This window comes from Myotis daubentonii, chromosome 4 (assembly GCF_963259705.1).
Source record: "Myotis daubentonii chromosome 4, mMyoDau2.1, whole genome shotgun sequence".
NCBI lineage: Eukaryota > Metazoa > Chordata > Mammalia > Chiroptera > Vespertilionidae > Myotis > Myotis daubentonii.
In genome coordinates, this window is record NC_081843.1 from 3361935 (window position 1) to 3386344 (window position 24410).

General features: G+C 52.1%; 1 protein-coding gene across 1 annotated transcript in view; it reads right to left on the reverse strand.

Annotated features, from left to right (window-relative positions):
* Positions 1 to 763: 763 nt before the first annotated feature.
* PDILT (protein disulfide isomerase like, testis expressed) overlaps positions 764 to 24410 on the reverse strand; it is a 37352-nt gene continuing 13705 nt past the window's right edge. The window contains exons 5-12 of the mRNA XM_059691805.1: positions 22587 to 22697; positions 22376 to 22501; positions 10281 to 10478; positions 6046 to 6166; positions 3354 to 3532; positions 1931 to 2020; positions 875 to 1009; positions 764 to 841 (exon numbers count right to left, since the gene is read on the reverse strand). Of these exons, the coding sequence (XP_059547788.1) occupies positions 764 to 841; positions 875 to 1009; positions 1931 to 2020; positions 3354 to 3532; positions 6046 to 6166; positions 10281 to 10478; positions 22376 to 22501; positions 22587 to 22697 (1038 nt within the window). The remainder of the gene's footprint in view (positions 842 to 874; positions 1010 to 1930; positions 2021 to 3353; positions 3533 to 6045; positions 6167 to 10280; positions 10479 to 22375; positions 22502 to 22586; positions 22698 to 24410) is intronic.

Below are 24410 nucleotides of genomic sequence, written 5' to 3' on the forward strand. Positions count from 1 at the left end.
AGGAATCGAGTGGGAGAGATCACCGACCAGACCTTCCTGGGCCTTGAAGGCCCGGTGCGCAGACTGGACTTTATTCTAAAAGCAACAAAGATGCCATTTGAGGTTTACACAAGGTGGTGCTGTAAGCCTGACTGACTGTGGCTTGTGACATGATCACTGCAGCAGTTTTCCGGAGCATGGAGTTTGGAGGGGGCCGGCCAGAGGCACAGAGTGGCACAGAGCTGCCCATGAGAGCCCACTGCAGCCGCATGGGTTGGACACAGAGGCCGTGGGAGGGTCAGTGGAGGGAGTGGGTGGAGTCATGCTGGAGAGACTGGGTCCCTGACTGACCGTGGAAGAGTGAGGGCCCGTTGGGGTTGGATCTCTTTCTTACTGTGCCCAAGTGCAACGCAAACAAATCAATGCCCTCACTGGAAAGTTTTAGCCAAACTGCGGGGGCCCCGCCAGGCAAGGTGGTGTATGCACAGTGGCTAAGTGGCCCGCCCCCTCTAAACTCCATGCTCTGGGAAACTGCTGCCGTGATCATGAAGTTCTGCCCTGAGGGCTTCCCGCGCAGCTCTGTCTGAGTTCCAGGCCTAAGCTCTTGCAGGCAGCACCCCCTGGCACACAGGCAGTGACTAGAGCAGAGCGGAAACACCCAGCGCCTTTATTAGCCAGCCCCTCCCACCCCCACAGGGAAATGCAATGTTACTGGAATAGGTCCCTCAGAGCGTCATGCCAGGACCTGGACAAGGCACCTGCCTCCTGCCTGCAGTGGAGAAAGCTACAGCTCTTCCTTCACTCTTGGCTTCTGCTCTGGTCTTGGTGGTTCCTTTGGCTTAGCCACCTCCTCCTCTTCCTCCTCTTCCTCCTCTCCCTCCTCTCCCTCCTCCGCCTCAGTTGTTTCCTTCTGCCCAACTGGCTCTTCCAACTTGGTCGAATTCTCCAGCTCAGGCAACTGCTGTTCAGGAAACTCTTCCTTAGCTAGTACCTCCTCTTCTGTCACTTCACTTTGCTCAACAGACGTCAGCTATCCAAGAAAAGGAGGGAGGGGAGGAAGGAGGAGGATACAGAAATAAAGAGGCAAAAAGTATGTGATAATTGTGATGGTAACTGCCAAGCCCTCTTTTCCTGGAATTATCCAAAGAGCATCACCTGGAGAATCTAGTGGGCAGGAGGCCCGTTGGCTTGGCTGGGGGAGTGCCCACGTGTGGCTTTGCCCGCGGGGAGCCATCCTTCCTCCACGCTAAGTCCCGGGGTGTGGCTGCCCCTTGCTGAGCTCGGGGACTGAGCCTGTGGCCCAGGCCTGGCAAATAGGACCCTGCCCAGGACATCTGCTTGGACTATGAGAAGTAGGGGCTTGCTACGCGGGGAGGGTGTTCGTTTAGTGCCGCGGGGCAATCGCTGGCCCTCCAGGTGGAAGCGACTCCTTGGAGATGAAGTCAGCACTGAAGGAAGAGGTGGGAGACACAGACAGCGTGAGCGTCTGAGGCGCCAGGCCTGGTGCTCTGCCAGGTGTGGGGGATAAACCTCTCTGTTGTTTAAGCCAGAGAGTCGTGTTTCTGACATGGTGACGGGAAGGGCCCTCACTAGTGCACACGGCACCTTCCAGGAGGGGCTCGCAGAGCATGAGTGGAGTGAGGGTGGGGACTGGCATCCCACTGCTCAGGAGAATGATGTCATCAGAGCGCGGGATCCCGCTACGACACCTGGTTACCTGCTGGGGACAGGAGGCTCAGGGCGCAGCCTGGGGAGCCCCGAGCGGCCTTAGGGCCTCCGCCCTCCCTGAGGTCTCTAAGTCTGCCGTCTGCTTCCTCAGCTAAGTGCCCTGACTGCTTTCCCTCTATCTCCGTGGGGCACATGGTCAGGGGCCCTCGGCACACACTGCCCTAGCCATTGAGCTCCTCCTGTTCTGTGAGATATAAGAATCCAGGGGTGCTGTTCACCTTACCTCATCTCCCTCCTCAGTCCTGGCCTGGATCTGACTTTCCAGGAAGTCAGAAAAGCCCTTCACGGTGTGTTCTCCCGTGTACAGTACCTCCTGGGGAGAAAGCGGACAGTCAGGCGCAGCCTCGCCTGCAGGAGACGGGGATCGCTGCATGGATGAATGGGTGGAATTCCCAACTGCCTGCATGCATGCAATGGCAGGCTTCTTCGCCACTGAGCCCCATAGCCAAGGCTCCAAGGTAAAGATAAAAACCCCTCAGAGGGCGGGCCAGGGCCACCTGCAGGAGCTCCGCTCTGCCTCTGGCCTCCTTGCAGCACTGCGGTCTAGCTGCTAACTCTCCGACTCCCTTCCCTGCCTGCAGCATGCAGGTCACCTCGCCGCCTGGGGCTGCTAGAGGACTCAGTGGGTTCCTGAGTGGAGAGCGTTGAGGGCGTGCCTGCTCGCGGTGAGCATGCTCCACATTTGCTATTCCTGTTATTGCTACAAGAGGAGGAAGAATAGCTCCTAGTTCACATAACCTCCGGCACATGCTGCTGCTCAGCATCGCTACTTCCCTTCCTCTTGCACCTTTAATAGGATGAGGGAGCTGCTCACCGCCCACTGGTCGGCTGAACAGTTGTCAGCTGCCGGGAGGTCTGCGGCAGAGCAGCTTCGGATCCAGCTCACTTCCCACGACTCCCCACCCACACCTGCTGCACCAGGAGGACGGCACGCCCTTCACGGGCTGTGGCCATCCTCACTATGCTTCCCACCCTCGTTCACGTCTCCCTCCTAATCTGTTTAACCCTTACTCTTCCTCAAGACCCCCTGTCTGCATCACAACTCCCCGCCGCCTCTGTCCTCCCGAATCTGGCCTCTCCAATCCCTATGGCATTGGAGACGGGCCCAAGTCATGACCTCCCCCCCAACACACACACACACATGCTCAGTCACGCTCTTCCAGGAGGAGCACCTTGGCTGTAATTCTTTGATTGACACCTGCCCCACTGGGCCAAACAGCATGGAGAGTGTTCCTTGAACACGGATGTCATTTGCTGACTATGATACCGAAGTGTCAAAGACAGGGATTGTTTTTCTCCCGTGCATCCCTCCTTCTTCCAGCAACTGCACCCCAGCATTCATGTGGCAATTTCCCCCTAGAGTCTGGGTGCCACAGGGACCATAGAGCCTGGGCCTTCCCTCTCCAAACCCCCGCATCCACTGAGCCACAGTGATGGGGTCAGGGGTCAGCAGCCCTAAGCTGGGCCAGTGACAGTGAGTCTTAGGACCACTGTGGGAGCAAATGGAAAACTCTCTGTGCAGGAGAGCAGCTATGCCTGGAGCTGAGCGTGAGGCTGGCTTGGCAGCAGGCAGAGCTGGGATAGGAGAAACTGCATCATGAGAATCACATGGTCGGTTCCCAGTTCCGAGACCCCGGAGCCCTCACTTGCTGCGAGTTGGCGGGGAAGAGCCTGAAGAAGGGGTGCCGGTCCAGGCGCACCAGCTGAATGTCGTTTGCGGTGACGTCGATCATGGCGATGGTGACTGTGGAGTGGTTTCGGTACTTCGTGCCCAACTCCTCCAACACGGGGAACAGCCCTCTGCTCTGGTTGCACCAAGGTGCGTCTGCAAGGCAAGGGCCGCGCTGAGGCCACAGCCCACCTCAAAGCTCCCGGAAACGCTGGCCCGGTCCTAGCAAGGCTCTGTGGCTTTGAAATCACACCCCCTCTTAATTGCAATGGCACGTGGGCCATTTACATCTCAAGCATGCCAGCTGGGCACGAGCCAAACCCTGCCCTTCCCCCCGACGCCGGCACTTCCCGTGCTGGGAGGCTTCCTCTGCTCTTTGTTGCCTTCAGCATAGCTTTCTGCTCCAGTTGGAGCAGAAAAAGAAGAAAAATATTTATGCTAGATGCTCTGCCAGAAAGTGTGTATGTGTGTGCATGTGTGCATGCACACGTGCGTGTGTGTGCCTGTGTGCATGCCTGAGAGTGTGTGCATGTGTGCACGCACGCGCGCGCGCGTGTGTGTGTGTGTGTGTGTGTGTGTGTGTGAGCTCAGGAGTTTTCCTAGCCCCAGGTCACCTAGTCCTGTGGTCGGCAAACTGCGGCTCGCGAGCCACATGCTGCTCTTTGGCCCCTTGAGTGTGGCTCTTCCACAAAATACCAACTTCTGCGCATGGGCCACAAAGTCTCAATTGCATGCGCGCCCGCACATGGTATTTTGAGGAAGAGCCACAGTCAAGGGGCCAAAGAGCCGCATGTGGCTCACGAGCTGCAGTTTGCCGACCACTGACCTAGTCAATTAACCAGAGGAGTGCAAGTTACAGGCAGGCTGCTCTGCTGTGACCCAGGTGCCACCCTGCCTCCTGGCCCCGGGGAGGAGACGGCGGAGAAGTGAGCAGGGGGTAGTGGTCAGTACAACCGCCCTGGAGAGGGGCCGCCCGGCTTCCTCATGAGCGGTTCACGGAGCTTTGAGTCTGGCCCAGGCACCTCGTCCTCAGGAGGGAAATCGGGGACCCATTTCGAGATGGAGAGGTGATCAGGCCTCGCCTTCTCTCCTTCTATTGAAGTTCTTTCCTCCACGTGAGGAGTGGCCTCCGTGGCCCAGACACTGCATTTGGTCGATCACCCTCCATTTACAAGCCAGACACCTCCAAGGCTGCCTGCCCGCGGCAGCACCCGCCTCCTCACTCCTCAGGAGCCCCTGGGCCCTGCGTGGAGCAGGAAGGAGCATCATGGCCACGTCCCAGGGGACCAGTCTAGCAGCCCTGCTTCTGAGAAAATGCAGGTGCTTTCTCCTGTTCCCAGAACCAATGGGCATCCGCGGGGCTCCAGGCACCGGGCAAGCACAGCAAGGCCACCGGCCTCTTGTCACCGGCAGCAGGCCCGCTTCGCAGGCCTTGAGCACCCGCCTACGGGTGAGAGTCCACTCCAGTGAGACCTACAGGCCTTGGCGATGCCAACCAGCCCTTAGCTCTCCCTCCCGGGAGTGATGGCATCAGAGCTGGATTTGAACTTCTGCCCGCACCTTACTGTGTGACCTGGGGAACGTGACTGACCTCTCTGAGGCCGGCTTCCCTGATCTGGATCATGGATGGCTCCACCGAACCTCCCTAAGACGCTTGTTCTGAGGAGGAAATGAGTGTGGAAATAGCAAACTCATGCCTGGCTCCTTGTATGGGCTCAATCAACAAAGCTTCAGCAGTTACATACATGGATGTATGAGTATCTGCACTGTCACCCTTCTCTGTGCCTCTGGGGGGAGAAGGTCCCCAGCCTTGGATGTCGCATTAAAATGAGAAACAGTGAGGAAAGGGCCTTGTCCGTAGATGAGCCTGGAAACTAAAGAATGGTAACAACAACAAGAGCTCCCACGTATCTGGGCTTACAATGCCAGACATGCTCAATGCTTTCCACGTATGATGTGGGTCCCCAGACTGGACACACCACTCAGGGAGTTAAATGTAGCCACTCAATCAGTGACACAAACCAGAACCTCTGCTCCATGTGGCAGTGACAGCGCAGGCACGGGGTCAAGCCCAGGTCCAACCCCAGTTCAGGTACTTATTCGCTGCCTGTAAAGTGGGAGCGATGATAGCAGCTCCTTTCAGAAGCATGCTGTGAGGATTGAATGAGAGCACGTGAGCAGGCCTATGTGTGCAGTATTCAAGCATGTCAGCCATCAGCGCTGCCCTCGTTAAAAGCCACAGGCCTGGCTGTGTGGCTCAGTGGTTGAGCATTGACCCATGCACCAGGAAGTCGAGGTTCAATTCCCGGTTACAGGCTCCATCCGCAGTACTGGGCATGCAGGAGGCAGCTGATCGATGCTTCTCTCTCATCATTGATGTTTCTCTCTCTCCTTCTCCCTTCCTCTCTGAAATCAACAAAAACATATGTTAAAAACAACTAAATCACAGGCTGGAGTATGTGGATGGAATTTCACACATTCCAAGAATTTAATTTGGGGCCCAGTTGCATTGTTCGCTGATAGCATCTTGATCCAAACTCTTTGGAGTCTGAAGACCATCCTGGATGGTGCTGAGATAGACCCGGGAGGCTGGGTGCCCGAGAATTGAGGAACACTTGACAAGTAACATCTGGGCCCACACCTCCCGCAGCCTCTGCGGAGATACTCACAGAACATCACAAAGACGTCCCTTTCCTTGTCGAAGGCCACGGGGTGGAAGTTCTTCCCGACGAGCTGCTTCACCGGCCCCTGGTCCCAGTGCGGCGGGACCTCCTCACTGGGCTGATGTTTCTAGAAAGCACTTTGAGGGGTCAGTGGTCTCCCGAAAAGGGTCGGCAGTCCCCCCTCTTCCCCCCTCATTGCCCGCCCCCTGCCCTCCCCGGAAACCATGGAACGTGTGCTCTTGTTCTTACAAGACCCTGGGAAAGCATGTGTGATGCTGAGGTCCATCATGAGCTTGATGTCAGGCTGGGTTGTACGGGGTAAATGGGGGTCAGAGGGCTGAGGAGGAGGCCAGGCTCCAAACAGTTCGAGAAGCAATTTGTTCGAAAACCAAATCATTTTTCCCATTAGAAATAATGTAAATGTAATTCATCCTTTCCAGACCCCCAAATGACTCCCTGTTTTAACCTTTCTTATATACAGTGCATGTCTAATGTGCTGTTTGATCTATGAACAAACACGTCTTTCTTTACATGGATCAAACTGCCCCCTCCCAGCCTTAAAGGAATCACATTCAGCACTGGTTCAGGGGCATCTCGGGTCAGCATGCGGCATCTTCGCTTCACAGATCACCGCCTCTGAAATGCTGTCAGGGCTCACTGCTTCCCCGTTATCCAAATCAACAACAGTTTTTCTACCCTTTCAATTGCCTGTGGTCGTTGCTTCTTTCACACCCTGAGCAGCAGCAGCACTCTTGACGGCCTCTTTATGTTTTAAAATTGTGCTAATGATTGAAGTTTGGTTCAACAGCAGAGACATTTTTTTCTGTGAACAATTTGGTCGAGAAGGAATTGTTCGCAATAGGAGATGTGGGAGAAAGGCAGTTTGCCTGTAATTGATTCTTAGAAAGCTTAGATGAGAGCTAGCTTCATGTCTTTAATACCTTGAGTTTGTTCCCCCACAAAATGCTAGCTGTCCCCAATTACACCAAGAATCAAAGCCAAGATAACTTACACAACCGATGTCATCACACCCGGTTCTGCCCGCTCCCCAAGCTCATCACCCTCGTCTGTGCTTTCGTCAGACATATCGGTCTTCCATTCACCCAGAGGGCTGGCCTTCCTCCCGCCTCAGGCCTTCGCTTTGCTGTTCTGCAGGGAGAGCTGCCCCCAAGCTTCATTCACCCCTCTGCTCCCCTCTCTCACTGGTGAACTCGGATTTATCCTTCAGAACTACGCTAAGGGAACCATTCCCTGACTTTCTCAAGACCAGCTCAGTGCCTGGTACCACACACTCTCATCACACTTGGTGCTGCTCCTTGTATCACTTATGCAACGTTATTACTCATGTTCATCTTTCTGGGATTTGGTTACTGTGCCTACCACACGAGGCATTTCTCCCTTCCGTGTTGGGAGTCCAATGCTGGGTAAACACTAGGACCTCAATGAACAGTCTGTGAGTGAAGGAAGGAAACAACAAGCCCAGCTCTCGCTTCTCTTTGGAGGAAGTGGTGTCAATCTCAACAGACATTTTCTCTACAAACATTGCTTTCTGAATACGTCTTGAATCCACACCCTTCTCTTTGTCTGCACTGCTACCAACCTAGTCCAGGTAGCCTTCATCTCCCGCCTAAAGCCTCTCGCAGCCCCTAGTGTTCTCATGCATCTCCTCCTCACCCTCTCCACACCTTTATTCTCCTGCCAGCCGTCTGCCTTCCCACTGCTGTGAGGATATCAGGTCCCTCATATGCGTACAAGTCATTGCTGCCTGGCCTTTGCCCAGCTCAACAAACTCCTCTCCCACAAGGCCCGCCTTCCTCCCCTCTCCAGCTTGTAGAAAGGACTGGAAGATTCTTCCCAAAAGAGCACAAATGGTGTGAGGACAGGGCATGAGAGATGGGAAGTGGTGACCACGGTGGAGACTTGTCACCGGGGGGAGCTCCTAAGTTACATGAAGGATGTTCCTTTCTAGCCAAGGGCACAAGAAACCCTGTTGGCCCTTGACAGGGAGACGGGCCCCTCTGAGAGGTGACCAGAGGGAAGAGAGAGAGAATGGGCAGAGCTCCGAGTAGGCTTGTGGGTGTGGCACTGGAAAGTGAGGGGCCCTCCCTAAAACCTTCTGTTTTCTTACTGATCTGAGTAGAGCGCTCAGCTGAGCCTGAGCGTGGAAAGAGGCGCGAGGAGACATAGGGCCCGGGATTGAGAGAATGAACTAAGAGGGAGTTACACCGAGCTGTCAGGATGGTTCTCAGCGCCTGTGGGAGGTTTGGCTTGTGATTCCATGAGGCCAGCCTGCCTCACAGTGATGCTCATTTCTCCAGCGCTGGCCCGCAAACTTCAGCCAAGCTTGTGGTTTTTGCCTGGTAAATGCTACAGGTGGAGAAGAGGTGGGAGGTGGAGGAATAAAGGAGTGAAGAGAATCGGCATCAGAGCGAAGCGCCGTGGAGTCCAGGCCCACAAAGGGGCCGCTAAAGAGCGTGTGCGATGGGATCAGGAGCCCGGAGACCCTGTGGCTCTGGGGAAGGGAGCTAGGAGGACAGAAGCTGGAACTCGGCTTTCAGAGGGAACGCCTTCCCCCGAGTGTGGCGTAGAGCACGGGGCTTCCAGGGCATGGGCACACCAGTTATGGGGGGAGAGAGAGCAGGGTTTGGACATTGACATCCTGGAAATGATGGCAGAGTCAGGGTGGAGGGCAAGTCTTCAGTGAAGAACAAAAGCCCTCGAGAGTAAAAGGGGGATGATCAGAGAACAGCAGCAACAGGAGGCAGGAGCAGATCAAGTCCACAGTCATGGGGTCCGGAGAACCTGGGGCAGGGCGTCCTGAAGGCAGGATGAGGAGACGGACCCGGCAGAGGCACGGAGGACACCAGCCTGAGACTTGGCCCAGGACAGTGATGGAGAACCTTTTGAGCTCGGCGTGTCAGCATTTTGAAAAACCCTAACTTAACTCTGGTGCCGTGTCACATATAGAAATTTTTTGATCTTTGCAACCATAGTAAAACAAAGACTTATATTTGTGATATTTATTTTATATATTTAAATGCCATTTAACAAAGAAAAATCAACCAAAAAAATGAGTTTGCGTGTCACCTCTGACACGCATGTCATAGGTTCGCCATCACTGGCCCAGGACAATGTGCATAAGAGAAGACAGCTTTCGCTTGAGGGCTGCCGGGGAAGTGACATCTGCGGGGATGTAGACAGAAGCCGCAGAGCAAAGGTCACCGTACATGCTGGTGAGCCTGGCAAGTTGCTCCAGAATACTTTTAAAGAATGTCACCAGTGCTCTCAAAAGTGTCCCCATTTAGAAAATAAAAGCTGTGGCCCCCTAATCCCGCAGGCGGCTGGGGAGGGGGCAGGTGCTGAGGAGGCAGTGGGAGGCTGTGCTGCAGCAGGGGATGCACCACCCCTGCAGCCTCTCCTGCCTTTCAGCAAAATAGCCCCCTCCAGCCTCCCATCAAGGTCCCGAGCCCGTGAGGCTGAATCCTGAGTACTCCATGCAGCCGAGCCCCTCTCCATCCTCAGCAAGCCCTACCCCCAGGCCAAGTGTGGGGAAGCTCGGGACTTGGTTGGAAGGTCTGCAAGGAGATTCTCCCAAAGGTCAGGGGTCTCGGAGGGGACCTTGCCAAAGGCGGCAGCCCCTACCTTGACTTTTCCAAACAAGTCCAATCCCCCAGGGTGTTTTGCTAGAATCTCTATGTTTAGTCTTTAAGAACTGACCTTGTAGAAGCATATACTTTCTCCGGGATGCTTACCCTGCTGATTGTATTTAGAGGTTAATTTGACTTCAAGCTGTTGTTACAATAAAAGCCAACGAGGCAAACGAACAGGACTGCTTTTATGACTAAAGTAAGAGTCCCTTAGCCTCTCTTACACAGAAACCTGTGTCTGAGTGATCTGTTCATCAGCCACACAGGGTCTGCCGGTCAGCCCGGCAGCAAGGAAACCTCTTACATCAGAATCCGAAATGAGGGTGTCAGCCCTGGTGGAGCCTACATTTCAGTGGGTAATCCTGCCAAGGAAACGCCTTTACTTTGAGTATAAAGAATGGATAGTGCAACTATAGGGTCAGGACCGAGCAGAAGTTGCATAGATTAGAGGTGGGGATATGGGGGTATTTCCCCACATTGAAGCTGAGACTCACCTTTATTCTCCATCTTCATTCAGATGACCGAGCCAGCAGAATCAGGAAAAAAGGGGTGACTTTGAGGTTCTGGATAAACCTTCTTTAAGAACAAACTTACCTTGGCGCTTCTACGCAGGTAGCTGCGGCCAAATTTCTTGAGGTTTTGGAAGGTTATGCTCCCGAAAGGCATTTTGTACCTCGCATCAGAGCTTAAGTTCAGGATTTGGACGGATGGGACATTGACCTCTGTGATCCGGAAGTATTCGAAGATACGACCGTTTCTGGGTTCGTCTGCATCCACCAGGATGAAGAGGATCTGTCAAGCGGAAAGGATGTGAGAGCCAGAAGAGGCAGTTAGGGGAGGGGTCCCTGGAGAGGAATGCATAGTGACGGGGGGGGGGACCACTCCAGACCCCCGGATAGTCGACAAGACTGTTACATGACAGCCCCGGCCGGTGTTGCTCAGCGGATAGAGCGCCGGCCTGCAGACTCAAGAATCCCGGGTTTGATTCCGGTCAAGGGCTTGGTTGCGGGCACATCCCCAGTGGGGGTTGTGCAGGAGGCAGCTGGTCGATGTTTCTCTCTCATCGATGTTTCTAACTCTCTATCCCCTCTCCCTTCCTCTCTGTAAAAAAATCAATAAAATATATTTTTTTAAAAAGACTGTTACATGACAAAGGGAGGGGGAGAGGGGGCACCGGGCTGCTTTGAAACCTTGAAACCATGCAGGGAACAGGGGCAAGTGGCCAGTTGGGAAAAACACAGGGGACAGGAGATAAGGAAGGGTCCACTCAGAAAGTGGGGTGGGCAGACAAAGAAGCTGCAAGCATTTATCACCCCCAAAGAGACGCACTGGACTAGGTTTGGTCCATTCTAGAGAGAAAGGGTTCCCCATTTGGCCCCTCCCCGGGGGAGTTTGTACGCGCTTGCAATGAGCTTCCACACTTTTGCTTAAAATCCTTCAGTCCGAGAATGTATTCTTCAGACTTCGTGAGACAAGAACCCGCAATGAGTGAGTCCCAGCTTGCCACTCGGGTATCAGAACCCAACCACACGTGTGTCTGCGGGTATTGGAGGGGAAGGAATTGAGTCCCTTATGGAGAGAGAGAAACGGGGTCCGCGGTGGGAAAGCACAAACACAGGGTCCACAGCACTCGGAGGCTTCCTACAGGCTCCCTTCCAGCAGGCAGGGCCCACCCTGCGCCCTGTGCACTGCCTGGCACCCCATCCCCACGCCTGTGCACTGCCTGGCACCCCATCCCCACGGCTGTGCACTGCCTGGAACCCCATTCCCATGCCTGTGCACTGCCTGACACCCCATCCCCATGCCCTGTGCACTGCCTGACACCCCATCCCCACGCCTGTGCACTGCCTGGCACCCCATCCCCATGCCCTGTGCACTGCCTGACACCCCATCCGCATGCCCTGTGCACTGCCTGACACCCCATCCCCATGCCCTGTGCACTGCCTGACACCCCATCCCCACGCCTGTGCACTGCCTGGCACCCCATCCCCACGCCTGTGCACTGCCTGGCACCCCATTCCCACGCCTGTGCACTGCCTGGCACCCCATCCCCATGCCCTGTGCACTGCCTGACACCCCATCCCCATGCCCTGTGCACTGCCTGACACCCCATCCCCACGCCTGTGCACTGCCTGGCACCCCATCCCCATGCCCTGTGCACTGCCTGACACCCCATCCCCATGCCCTGTGCACTGCCTGACACCCCATCCCCATGCCCTGTGCACTGCCTGACACCCCATCCCCACGCCTGTGCACTGCCTGGCACCCCATCCCCATGCCCTGTGCACTGCCTGACACCCCATCCCCACGCCTGTGCACTGCCTGGCACCCCATCCCCACGCCTGTGCACTGCCTGGCACCCCATCCCCACGCCTGTGCACTGCCTGACACCCCATCCCCACGCCTGTGCACTGCCTGGACCCCATCCCCACGCCTGTGCACTGCCTGACACCCCATCCCCACGCCTGTGCACTGCCTGGCACCCCATTCCCACGCCTGTGCACTGCCTGGCACCCCATCCCCATGCCCTGTGCACTGCCTGACACCCCATCCCCATGCCCTGTGCACTGCCTGACACCCCATCCCCACGCCTGTGCACTGCCTGGCACCCCATCCCCATGCCCTGTGCACTGCCTGACACCCCATCCGCATGCCCTGTGCACTGCCTGACACCCCATCCCCATGCCCTGTGCACTGCCTGACACCCCATCCCCACGCCTGTGCACTGCCTGGCACCCCATCCCCATGCCCTGTGCACTGCCTGACACCCCATCCCCACGCCTGTGCACTGCCTGACACCCCATCCACATGCCCTGTGCACTGCCTGGCACCCCATCCCCACGCCTGTGCACTGCCTGACACCCCATCCCCACGCCTGTGCACTGCCTGGACCCCATCCCCACGCCTGTGCACTGCCTGACACCCCATCCCCACGCCTGTGCACTGCCTGACACCCCATCCCCACGCCTGTGCACTGCCTGGCACCCCATCACCATGCCCTGTGCACTGCCTGGACCCCATCCCCACACCTGTGCACTGCCTGGCACCCATCACCATGCCCTGTGCACTGCCTAACACCCGATCCCCACGCCTGTGCACTGCCTGGCACCCCATCCCCACACCCTGTGCACTGCCTGGCACCCATCCACACATGTAGGACGTCAGGCAGTCCTGAGCTTCCATCCCAGGTCCTTGAGCGAAACAAGAATTTCCCCTCTCTGTGCCAAGGTTTTGTTGTCTGTAAAGTGGTGATTTCATAGCTCCCACCTTATAGGGTGGCTATGAGAATTAAACAGGACCATGTATGTAAATGCTGCGTTCAGTGACTGGGAGGCAGAAAATGCTCAATACGTGTCAACTCGTTAGTATTCTAAATTCCTTCATAGCAAGGACATGTGTGACTTCACTCATTCATTCAGCAAACAGTCATGGAGCTTATGTTGTGGGGAAGGCCGGCAGCAAATGAGGGAACAAACCGACAAACCCAGAGGGAGAGCAGTCAGACTGTGGGCAGTTCAATTACATCACAAACCGCCAAGCGTGACATGGTGTGAACCGGGAGGTGCAGTCACCAGCCACGGCGCTGTGCCCGCAGCATGATCCGGGGGAATAACAAGCGGAATGGAGCATGAACCACTAAATAGGTTTGGGGCCTGGACGCTTCACTCTGTGTTTATTTGGGGTTACAAAGTTTTTCATTATTTTGTTTAAATTTCAGTCATTCTCTTCAAAGGAAAAAAAATGCCTCTTGTAAAAATAAAGAGAAAAAGGAAGCCCATCACGCCCCAGTCTAGGTGGGTAACTGCAGGAGCACAGGCGGGATGCTTAGGAAAAACAGGTTGGTTTTGCGTGGTCCTTCTCTCTCTCTTTTCCTTTTTTACTCAATCCCTCCCCCCTCCTCCCCCCACACCCTCCCTCCCCCTGCACTCCCCCAGGGCTGTCTGCCTGCTCTCCCTCTATGAGCCTGTGAGGGAGCATGAGAAGGACCACGCAATAACAAGCACCATTCATTGCACATGTGCCCATTGCCTTACTTAAAGCACCTCTGATTCTTACCACAAAGCTCCCTTTATACCGAGGTGACTGAGGCTGGGAGGTTAAGGAACAGCCCAAATGCCCATCAGGAGATGAGAGGATAAAAAAAGCTGTGAGACATTTACATCATGGAATACTCCTCGGCTGTATAAAAGAAGGAAATCTTACCCTTTGCAATAGCATGGATGCTCCTGGAGAGAACTATGCTAAGTGAAATAAGTGACAGAGAAAGACAAGTACCACATGACCTCACAGGCTCATAGAGGGAGAGCAGGCAGACAGCCCTGGTGGAGTGCAGGGGGAGGAGGGGTGCGGGGGGGGGGGGGGAGAGGGGGTGGAGGGATTGAGTAAAAAAAGAGAGAGAGAGAGAGAACTCATGGGCGTGGACAGTAGTGTGGTGATTGCAGAGGTGGAGTGGGTAGAGGTGGAATAGGGCATAAAGGAGATAAAAGGTGATGGAAAAATAAAATGAAAACAAATTTTTTTAAAGAAAAGAAAGAGTGAAGAAACAACTGACATCACACAAATACAAAGGACTGTAAAAAAATATTGCAACCAACTATATGCCAACAAATGGGACAACCTGGGTGAAATGGACAAATTCGTACAAACATACAATCTTCCAAAACAGTCAAGAACATCAGAAAACTTGAATAGCCCAATAACAACTAATGATATGTAAGCAGTAAGGAAAGAAAAAAAAAACTCCCAGCAAACCAACAAAAGTCCTGACCAGACGGCCTCACAGATGAATTTTACCAAACATTCAAAGATGAACTAACACCTATCCTCCTCAAACTATTTCAAAAAATTAGAGGAGGGCCCTGGCCAACATGGCTCAGTGGCCAGAGAGTCAGGACCAAAGGGTCTCGGGTTCAATTCCCAGCCAAGGGCATTTAGCTGGGTGTGGGTTCAAGGCAGTGAATGTGGGAGGCAACCAATCGATGTCTCTCTCTCACATCAATGTCCTCTCTCTCTATTTCCTCTCTCCCTCTCTTCCACTCTCTCTAAAAATCAATGAAAAAAATAGCCTTGGGTGAGGATTAACGAACAAATAAATAAGAGAAAGAAAGGAAGGAAGGAAGGAAGGAAGGAAGGAAGGAAGGAAGGAAGGAAGGAAGGAAGGAAGGAAGAAAGAAAGAAAGAAAGAAAGAAAGAAAGAAAGAAAGAAAGAAAGAAAGAAAGAAAGAAAGAAAGAAAGAGGGATACTTCCACGCTATATTTACAAGGCCAGAATTATCCTAATTCCAAGACCAGATAAAGACACTACAGAGAAAGAAAATTACAGGCCAATATCCCTCATGAACATAGATGCTAAAGTCCTCAATAAAATATTAGTAAACCGGACCCAGAAAAATATTAAAACATCAAACACTATGATCAAGTGGGACTTATTCTAGGGATGCAAGGCTGTTACAATATTCACAAATCAATAAATGTGATACATCACATAAACCACAAGAAAGATGAAAATCATATGATCATATCAATAGATGCAGAAAAAGCATTCAATAAAATAGAGCACCTATTTATGATTAAAAACTCTAACCAAAGTGAGAATAAAGAGACCATACTTACCCTGACCAGTTTGGCTCACTGGATAGAGTGTTGTCCTGCAGACTCAAGGGTCCCAGGTTCAATTCCAGTCAAGGGCATGTACTTTGGTTGCGGGCACATCCCCAGTAGGGAGTATGCAGGAGGCAGCTGATTGATGTTTCTCTCTCATTGATGTTTCTAACACTCTATCCCTCTCCCTTCCTCTCTGTAAAAAATCAATAAAATATATTTTTTTAAAAAGAGGGACCATACTTCAACATAAAGACCATATATGAAAAACCTACAGCCACCATCATACCCAATGGGCAAAAAGGAAAGGGACAAGACAGGGATGTCCGCTTTCACCACTCTTATTCAACATAGTACTGGAAGTCCTAGCCACAGGGATCAGACAAGAAGAAGAAATAAAAGGCATCCAAATTGGAAAGGAGAAAATAAAACTCTCATTATTCACAGATGACATGACATTCTATATAGAAAACCCTAGAGACTCCACCAAGAAACTACTAGATCTAATAAATCATTTTGGCAAAGTAGTAGGATACAAAATCAATATCCTAAAATCAAATTGCATTTCTATACACCAATAATGAACTATCAGAAAGAGAAACTAAGAAAACAATCCCGTTTACTACTGCAACAAAAAAAATAAGGTAACTAGGAATAAATTTAATCAAGTATGTAAATAACCTGGACTTGGGAAAGTATAGGACATTGGAGAAAGAAACTGAGAAATATACAAATAAGTGGGAGCATATACCATGTTCATGGATTGGAATCATTAACATGATTAAAATGTCCATACTACCCAAAGCAATCTATAGAATCAACACAAACCCTATTAAAATACCAATGGCATATTTCACAGATCTAGAACAAATATTCCAAAAATTTCTATGGAACCAAAAAAGACCCTGCATAGCTACAACAACCTTGAGAAAGAAGAACAAAGTTGGAGAAATCACATACTGGATATCAAATTATACTACAAACCACTGTAATCAAAACAGCCTGGTACTGGCACAAGGACAGATTATATATCTACACTAATAAAAGAGAAACATGGTAATTGGCATATGACCGCTACCCTTTTCATTGGCTAATCAGCGAGATATGCAAATTAACTGTCAGCCAAGATGGCGGCCGGCAGCCAGGCAGCTTGAAACTAACATGAGGCTTGCTTGCCTCAGTGAAGGAGGATCGTTGGAGGAAACCAACGTTCCCCACCTGCGGCTGCAGACCTCTGAGTGGGCAGTTTAAGAAACATTGTAACAAATACCGCCTGACTTCAGCCAGCAGATTCGCAACATTGTAAGCAAAGGCCAGAAACCTACTTTCAGCCAGAGGCCTAAGAGCTGGAGCCAAGCCTCAAGGTAAAGCTGGCCCAGAATAAAAAAAAAAAAGAAAGAAAAAAGAAAAAAAGGAGCCATTGGGAACTTCAGTCACTCCCAGCCTGAAAACAGCCCTCAGCCCCTCACCCAGACTGGCCAGGCACCCCAGTGGGGACCCCCACCCTGAAGGGTGTGTGACCAGCTGCAAACAGCCATCATCCCCTCACCCAGACTGGCCAGGCACCCCAGTGGGGGGCCCCACCCTGATCCGGGACACCCTTCAGGGCAAACCAGCCGGCCCCACCCATGCACCAGGCCTCTATTCTATATAGTAAAAGGGTAATATGCCTCCCAGCACTGGGATCAGCGGAGCCACGAGGCCTACTGGCCCCTGGAGCAGCATGACAGGGGGCAGTGCCCAAACCCCCTGATCGCCCTGTGGCGGGGCCACAACCTCCCTATCTGCCCTGCTCTGTTCCTGACAGGGGAAAGTGCTCCAACCCCCTGATCGGCCCTGCTCTGTGCCTGATAGGGGGGAGATCCCCAAACCCCTGGTCACCCTGCTGCTCTTTGTGTGACAGGGTGCGGCGCCCCAACCCCCTCATCCCACAGGCCCTGCTCTGTGTGTGACAGGGTAGAGCCATAACCTCCCCATAGGCCCTGCCCTGAGTGTGACAGTGGCGGTGCCCCAACCCCCTGATCGGCCCTGCTCTGTGTGTGACAGGGGGCGGTGTGCCAACTCCCCTATCGGCCCTACTCTGTGAGTGACAGGGGGGAGCTCCTCAACCCCCTGATGGGCCCTGCTCTGTGCATGACAGGGGGTGGCGTCACAACCTCCCCATCAACCCTGCCTTGAGTGTGACAGGGGGCGGTGCCCCAACCCCCCAATCGCCCTACCCTGAGCATGACTAAGGGTGGCATCGCAACCTCCCAATCCGCCCTGCTCTGTGCATGACAGGGGGCGGCGCCCCAATTCCCCAATTGGCCCTGCTCTGAGCCCAACCAGGGGCTGCACCTATTGATTGGGCCTGCCCTCTGCCACCCAGGAGCAGGCCTAAGCCAGCAGGTCGTTATCTCCCGAGAGGTCCCAGACTGCAAGAGGGCACAGGCTGGGCTGAGGGATCCCCCCTCCCGCCCCCCTGAGTGCACAAATTTTTGTGCACCGGGCCTCTAGTATATATATATTAAAGGCCCGGCACACAAAAATTTTTGCATTCAGGGGCGGGGGGGTGGTCCCTCAGACCCTGCCTGTGTCCTCTCGCAGTCTGAGACCCCTTGGGGGATGACCACCTGCTGGCTCAGGCCTGCTCCCCGGGGGAAAGGGCCTAAGCTGGCAGTCAGACAACCCTCTGGCAGCCCAGGATCCCTCAGGGGATGTCCACTTGCCAATGGGGAGCAAGCCTAAGCTGCAGTCAGACATCCTTAGTGCTGCTGAGGAGGCAGCAGAGGCTCTCACCACCACCGCTGTACTGGCAGCATCAGCCTGGCTTGTGGCTGAGCAGAGCTCCCCCTGTGGGAGCGCACTGAACACCAGGGGGCAGCTCCTGCATTGAGAGTCTGCCCCCTGGTGGTCAGTGTTTGTCATAGTGACCAGTCATTCGCAGTCATTGTGCTGTTAGGGTCAATTTGCATACTACCCTTTTATTATATAGGATAGAGGCCTGGTGCATGGGTGGGGGCCAGCTGGTTTGCCCTGAAGGGTGTCCCGGATCAGGGTGGGGGTCCCACTTGGATGCCTGGCCAGCCTGGGTGAAGGGCTGAGGGCCGTTTTCAGACTGGCCACAGCCCCTTCAGGGCTCGGGTGCCTGGCCAGTCTGGGTGAGGGGCTGATGGCTGTTTGCAGGCTGGCCAAGCCTCCCAGTGGGGACCCTCACCCCATGAGGGTATGGCCAGCCTGGGTGAGGGGCTGATGGCTATTTTCAGGCTGGCCATGGCCCCCAGCCACCCAACCTCCCAGTGTAGGCTGGCTGGAAGCAGGTATCTGGGATTTATTTATCTTCTATAATTAAAACTTTCTTGCCTTGAGCGGAGGCCACAGCCAGCCAGGGCAGGCGGGAAGCTTGGCTTCCTCCATCACCGGGGAAACCAAGCTTCCTGCTTCCTCCAGCCGCCATTTTGGTTGGGTTAATTTGCATATAGTCACTCTGATTGGTTGGTGGGCATGGCTTGGGCGTAACAAAGGTGTGGTCAATTTGCATGTTTCTATTTTATTAGATTATATATATATTCAACCCATGCCTCTATGTTCAATTAATATTACATAAAGGGGACAAGAGCATACAATGGAGTAAAGACAGTCTGTTCAATAAATGATGTTGGGAAAATTGGATAGATATATGCAAAAAAAAATGAAACTAGACCACCAACTTACACCACACACAAGAATAAAGTACAAATGGAGAAAATCCCAGAAGACAGAGGCAGTAAAATCTCAAACATCTCTCATAGCAATATTTTTGTTGATATATCTCCTCCGTTGAGGGAAACAAAGGAAAAACTGAACAAATGGGACTACATCAAACTAAAAAATTTCTTCACAGCAAACGAAACCATCAACAAAGTGAAAAGAGAACCCACTGTAGGGGAGAACATGTTCACCAATGATACACCTGATAAAGGATTAATATCAAAAATATATAAAAACTTATCCAACTCAACACCAGGAAGACAAACAATACCATTAAAAATGGGCAAAATAGACACTTCTCCAAAGAGGATATATAGATAGCCAATAAACATGAATAAAATGCTCAGTGTCACTGATCATCAGAGAGATGCAAATTAAAATGACAATGATATATCACCTCACACCTGCCAGATGGCGACCATCAACAAATCAACAAACAACAGTGCTGGCGAGGATGTGGAGAAAATGGAACCCTAATGCACTGTTGGGGGGAATGCAGGCTGGTATAGTCACTGTGGGAAACAATATGGAGTTTCCTCAAAAAACTCAAAATGGAACTGCCATTTACCTAGTGACCCAACTTCTGGGACTACATCCTAAGAATCCTGAAACACCCATCAGAAAGAATATATGCACCCCTGTGTTCATAGCAGCACAATTTACAATAGCTGAGATCTGGACACAGCCCCAGTGTCCATTGGTAGATAAATGGATCAAACAACTGTGGTACCATTACACAATGGCATATTACACAGCTTTAAAAAGGAGGGAACCCTCAACGTTTGTGATGGTAAGGGTGGTCCTGGAGGTTATGCTAAGCAAAATAAGACCCCAAATACCTACAACTATTCGGGATCAGAGAAAGACAAATACCATATGATCTCACATATATGTGGAATCTAGCATAATAAACTGGTGAACAAAAGAGAACCAAAGGCATGGATATATGGGACAAACTGACAGATGTCAGAGGGGAGGGGTAGGGGGAAGGGGTAGACAGGATGAAAGAAGGTGAAAAGAATAGCCAAAGAACATATATGCATACCCGAGGGACAAGACAGTGATGTGGTTACAGCCAGAGGGAGAGGAGGGTAGAATCTGGGGAGAGGAGAGCAACAGGGAGTAAAAAGAGGGGACATCTGTAATGTCAACAATTAGAAAACGAAGATTAAAAATTAAATAGCAAAGAATACATAGGACTGAAATGCAAAACAGTAATATGGAATTTAAAGTAATATGCAACTTATTTCTGGCTTAAGTTATAATCAGCAAGACAAGTAAATGGCATCAGGGTCTACACGTCTAGGGTCATCATCCAGGAGCCCCAAGAAAGAATGGTGCCATAGAACCAAGATGGTGGCGCAGGTAGACACCAGTATTCACCCACAACCACATCAAAGTACAACTAAAACACAGAACAACCATCACTCAGAACCGCCGGAAAGCTAGCTGAATGGAAATTCTACAACTAGAGAAGTAAGAATAAACCACACTGAGGCTGGTAGGAGGGAAGAGGCACAGAATGGACTGGTCCAAAACCCACATGTGACATTTTTTTAATAGGAAGGGCCTCCCGTGAGGAGCAAGGGGTCCCAGCCCCATACTAGTCCCCCAGCCCAGGGTTCTGGTGTTGGGAAGAGAAGACCCTGTAACTTCAGGCTATAAAAACCAGCGGGGATTGTGGCTGAGTGACACGGAGGCTGCCTCATTCCCAGGTGTTCCTCTTAAAGGGCCAGCACATGAACTTACAAGGTCCTGCCTCCTCTAACCTCCAGTGCCAGGTGGCAGCTTTGGGGGAATCCAGGGACATACAAGGAGGAACTGGATGGTCTGCCATCAGGGCAGAAACTTGGGGCGGCTGTCTCCCAGAGAGGGGTGCTCACAAGGGTCATTGTTCCTGTGCTGGTACCTCCCGCATTGCAGAACTGACTGGCAGCCATATCTGAGTCTCCATCAGCATGATCCACACTGCTCGATCCACGCTGGTGATTCCCTGAGACCCTGCCCCATCCAACTTGCAGCCCCACCTACTGTTTGCAGCTGCTTTTCCATATGAATGGCCTGTCCTGGCTCAGGCTTCAGACTTTGCTTAAATCTCTTACAACTGGAGTCAGCGTGCCCCAAGCCTATCAATAAGAGACCCAAGACCCAGCACTAGCACCAGCCTACCTTGTTCACAGCTGGGCCTCGTCTGGACATTCTGTAGCCCAATATAAGTAGCATCCATCTGCAGATCTCTCTGTAGCTCCAGCCCAGTGGCCCCAGGCAGAGGCTGACTTTGCACCTCCCAAGAGGCCCCAAAGCCACCCAGTGGACAACCTCAGACCACACCAGATTACAACTCTACACATCCACAGGGACACACTTCATCCCCACTGAAGCAAGTCCTGCTCCATAGGGGTGACTCCTGCACAGCAGTTCTTCACTGTCATCGCAGCTGGTCCTCAGAGCCAAATGGCCTGGAGGTCAACTCCTCCCAGTGATGCCAACAGCAATCAAGGCTCAACTACAACAAGACTGTGCACACAGCCCACACGGGGGTGCACCTAGAGTGCCCAGCTCAGGTACTAGGGAGGCTAAGCCACTGGGCCCTACAGGACACCTACTACACTAGGCCACTTTGCCAATTCCAGAAGACAGCAGAAGGAGGAGAAGGAGAAGGAGAAGGAGAAGGAGAAGGAGAAGGAGAAGGAGAAGGAGAAGGAGAAGAAAAAGAAAAAGGAGGACAAGGTGAAGGAGAAGGAGAAAAAGATAAAAAATATGACAATAAAATGGCAATAAATGCATATCTATCAAAAATTGAATCTAAAAATCAAAATAAATGAAAAAAATCTAGTGAATAAAATAAAACTGATGAATAAAATAGAACTAGCCCTAGCTGGTTTGGCTCAATGGGTGGAGCATTGGCCTGTGGACTGAAGGGTCCCAGGTTTGATTCCGGCCAAGGGCACATGCCCGGATTGTGGGCTCAATCCCTAGTCGGGGGTGTGAAGGAGGCAACCAATCACTGATTCTCTCTCATCATTGATGTTTCTGTCTTTCTCTCTCTCTTTCCCTTCCTCTCTGAAATCAATAAAATTACATTTTGGGGTAAAAAATAGAATTAGATGCATGCAAACATGGAACAGACTGACAAATCTCAGAGGGAAGGGGTGGGAGAGGGACAGGAAGGGATTAGCCAAAGATTATATGCGCATATAAGCATTACCTATGGACACAGACAATAGGCTGGTAAGGCCTGGGGTGGGGTGGGAACCAGGTGGAGGGGCAATGGGGGAAAAGAGGAACATCTGTAATACTCTCAACAATAAAGATTTTTTAAAAATTAAAACAAAAATGAAGAATGGTGCCGCACAGACCTTGTTTTGGAACTCCTCCAAGGCCAGCTTGTAATGCTGCATGATCACACCGAACGACTTGCAGCTTTTGGAGGCAAAAAGCAGCATGTGATTCTGGATGTGCAGCTCATAAATCAGATCCTTACTCTGGAACGCAAGCACACGGGTCATGCCCTGCCCACAGCTGCCCAGCTGCCCAGCTGCCCTTCTCGGGGGAGCTCCGCTCGCTGACCTCAGAGCTGTACTCAATGACGAAGCCTGTGAGGTGCTGTCGTATGATTTGGCTGAGGACAAGCTTGTTGGTGCTGTCATTAATAAGCTCCTGGCGGCTCTCTATTCTCCCCTGGAACAAAAGGAAGCATTGGTGGCGGCAGCTCCCAGGACATAGGCTCTTAACCTCCGGAGTGCCAGGGCGCGCGATCGCACTCCTCCTGTCTTTCCCCAAAAGTGTCGGGAGCGCTGTCGCGCTCCTCCTGCAGTGTCACTATTAGATGCTAGTAATTCACTATTGACAGATGGCACCTAAGTGCAGATTACTTATGATGCCGAATGTTTGTAGTTCTAAAATTGACCACTGGCATTTATCTGCCTAATTTTCATAATTTTTTTCCTAAACTGCTGTAAAATCAGCAAATATGCCTTGGCAATTTTCGCATATTTTCTAGGATATTGGTTGGCACTCAAAGGGTTAATAAACAAAAGGAAGCCCCTGGTAGCAATGTAATCCAATAATCCAGGCATGTCAGACTAAAGGGAGCGGGGCGATTGGCCTGGGGGCCATGTGTATGTGGCAGCATGAAAATCTCTGAGCCACAAAGGCAAGGAGGGTAGTTGACTGACACCCCAGCTGCCTTGCTCTGAAGTCCAGCAGTGTCTCTGGCTATGCTGAGCGGCTCTTGACCAATGACTGAATGTGTCAGGGGTATGAGGGCAAACCCATTTCTGGGACATGCAAGATACTCTGCTAAGGGCCTTTGATAATTTTTCTAAGAACTCAACTGCAGTCAGGGACTCCTCCTCCCTTCCCTCTTCCCTCCTTCCCTCCCTCCTTCCTTCCTTCTCTCTTCCTTCTGTCCTCTTTTCCTCCCTTCCCCCTTCTCCCTTCCCTCCTTCCTTCCTTCCTTTCCTTCCTTCCTTCTGTCCTTTTTCTTCCCTTCCCCCTTTCCTTCCTTCCTTCCTTCCTTCCTTCCTTCCTTCCTTCCTTCCTTCCTTCCTTCCTTCCTTCCCTCCCTCCCTTCCTTCCTTCCCTCCCTTCTTTCCTTCCTTCCTTCCTTCCTTCCTTCCTTCCTTCCTTCCTTCCTTCCTTCCTTTCTTCCTTCGGGTCAGGCCTCCATCAAGTCTTAAGGGTCTCTGTGTAGTCTCTAATCTATGCCTGTTTATCCTGCTTGACGACTTCTTCTCAGAAGGACCTGGGTCAGCGGAGGGATACTACAATTCTCTGTAGCCCAGGATCAAAGTCTGAGTGTGGGGAAGGAGAAAGAATCAGTCATCTCCTAATGTCTCTCTTTTTTTAATCTCCTTCTCTTCTCTCCACCAATCCCACCCTCTCCATACCTGTTTCCTGGACTCCTGAAAAAATTCCTAATGGTCTTCTAATGTCTCCCCTCGCTGCCCTCCAGTCCACCCCCACATTTCAGCCACAGTGAGTTGTTAGGATGCAAGTCTGATCGTGTCATTCTTTTGCTTAAACACTTCATAGACCCTGTTGTCCTCTAGATAAAGTCCAGTCTTTTCTGGTCCTAAACCTATTCTAATAGTGCGAACTAGGCTTACTGAGATCTCATGTCGCACCAGCCACCACTCTGAACATGTTAGATGCCCTAACTCATTCAGCCCTCAGAACACCTCCTCCTGCTTCACCATGAGGAAATCGAGGCACAGAACAGTGAAGTGACTGGCCTAAGGTCTCTAAGCTGGGAGAGGGGGGCTCGGTCCAACGCATGCAGTCTGACGCCAGGGCCCATGCCCTTAACCATTCAATAGGCCAAATCTCTCCCAAATGCATTTTCCAAGTTGGCTCCTTGGGTTTGGTTTTGTCATGGGGTTTTACTGCAGA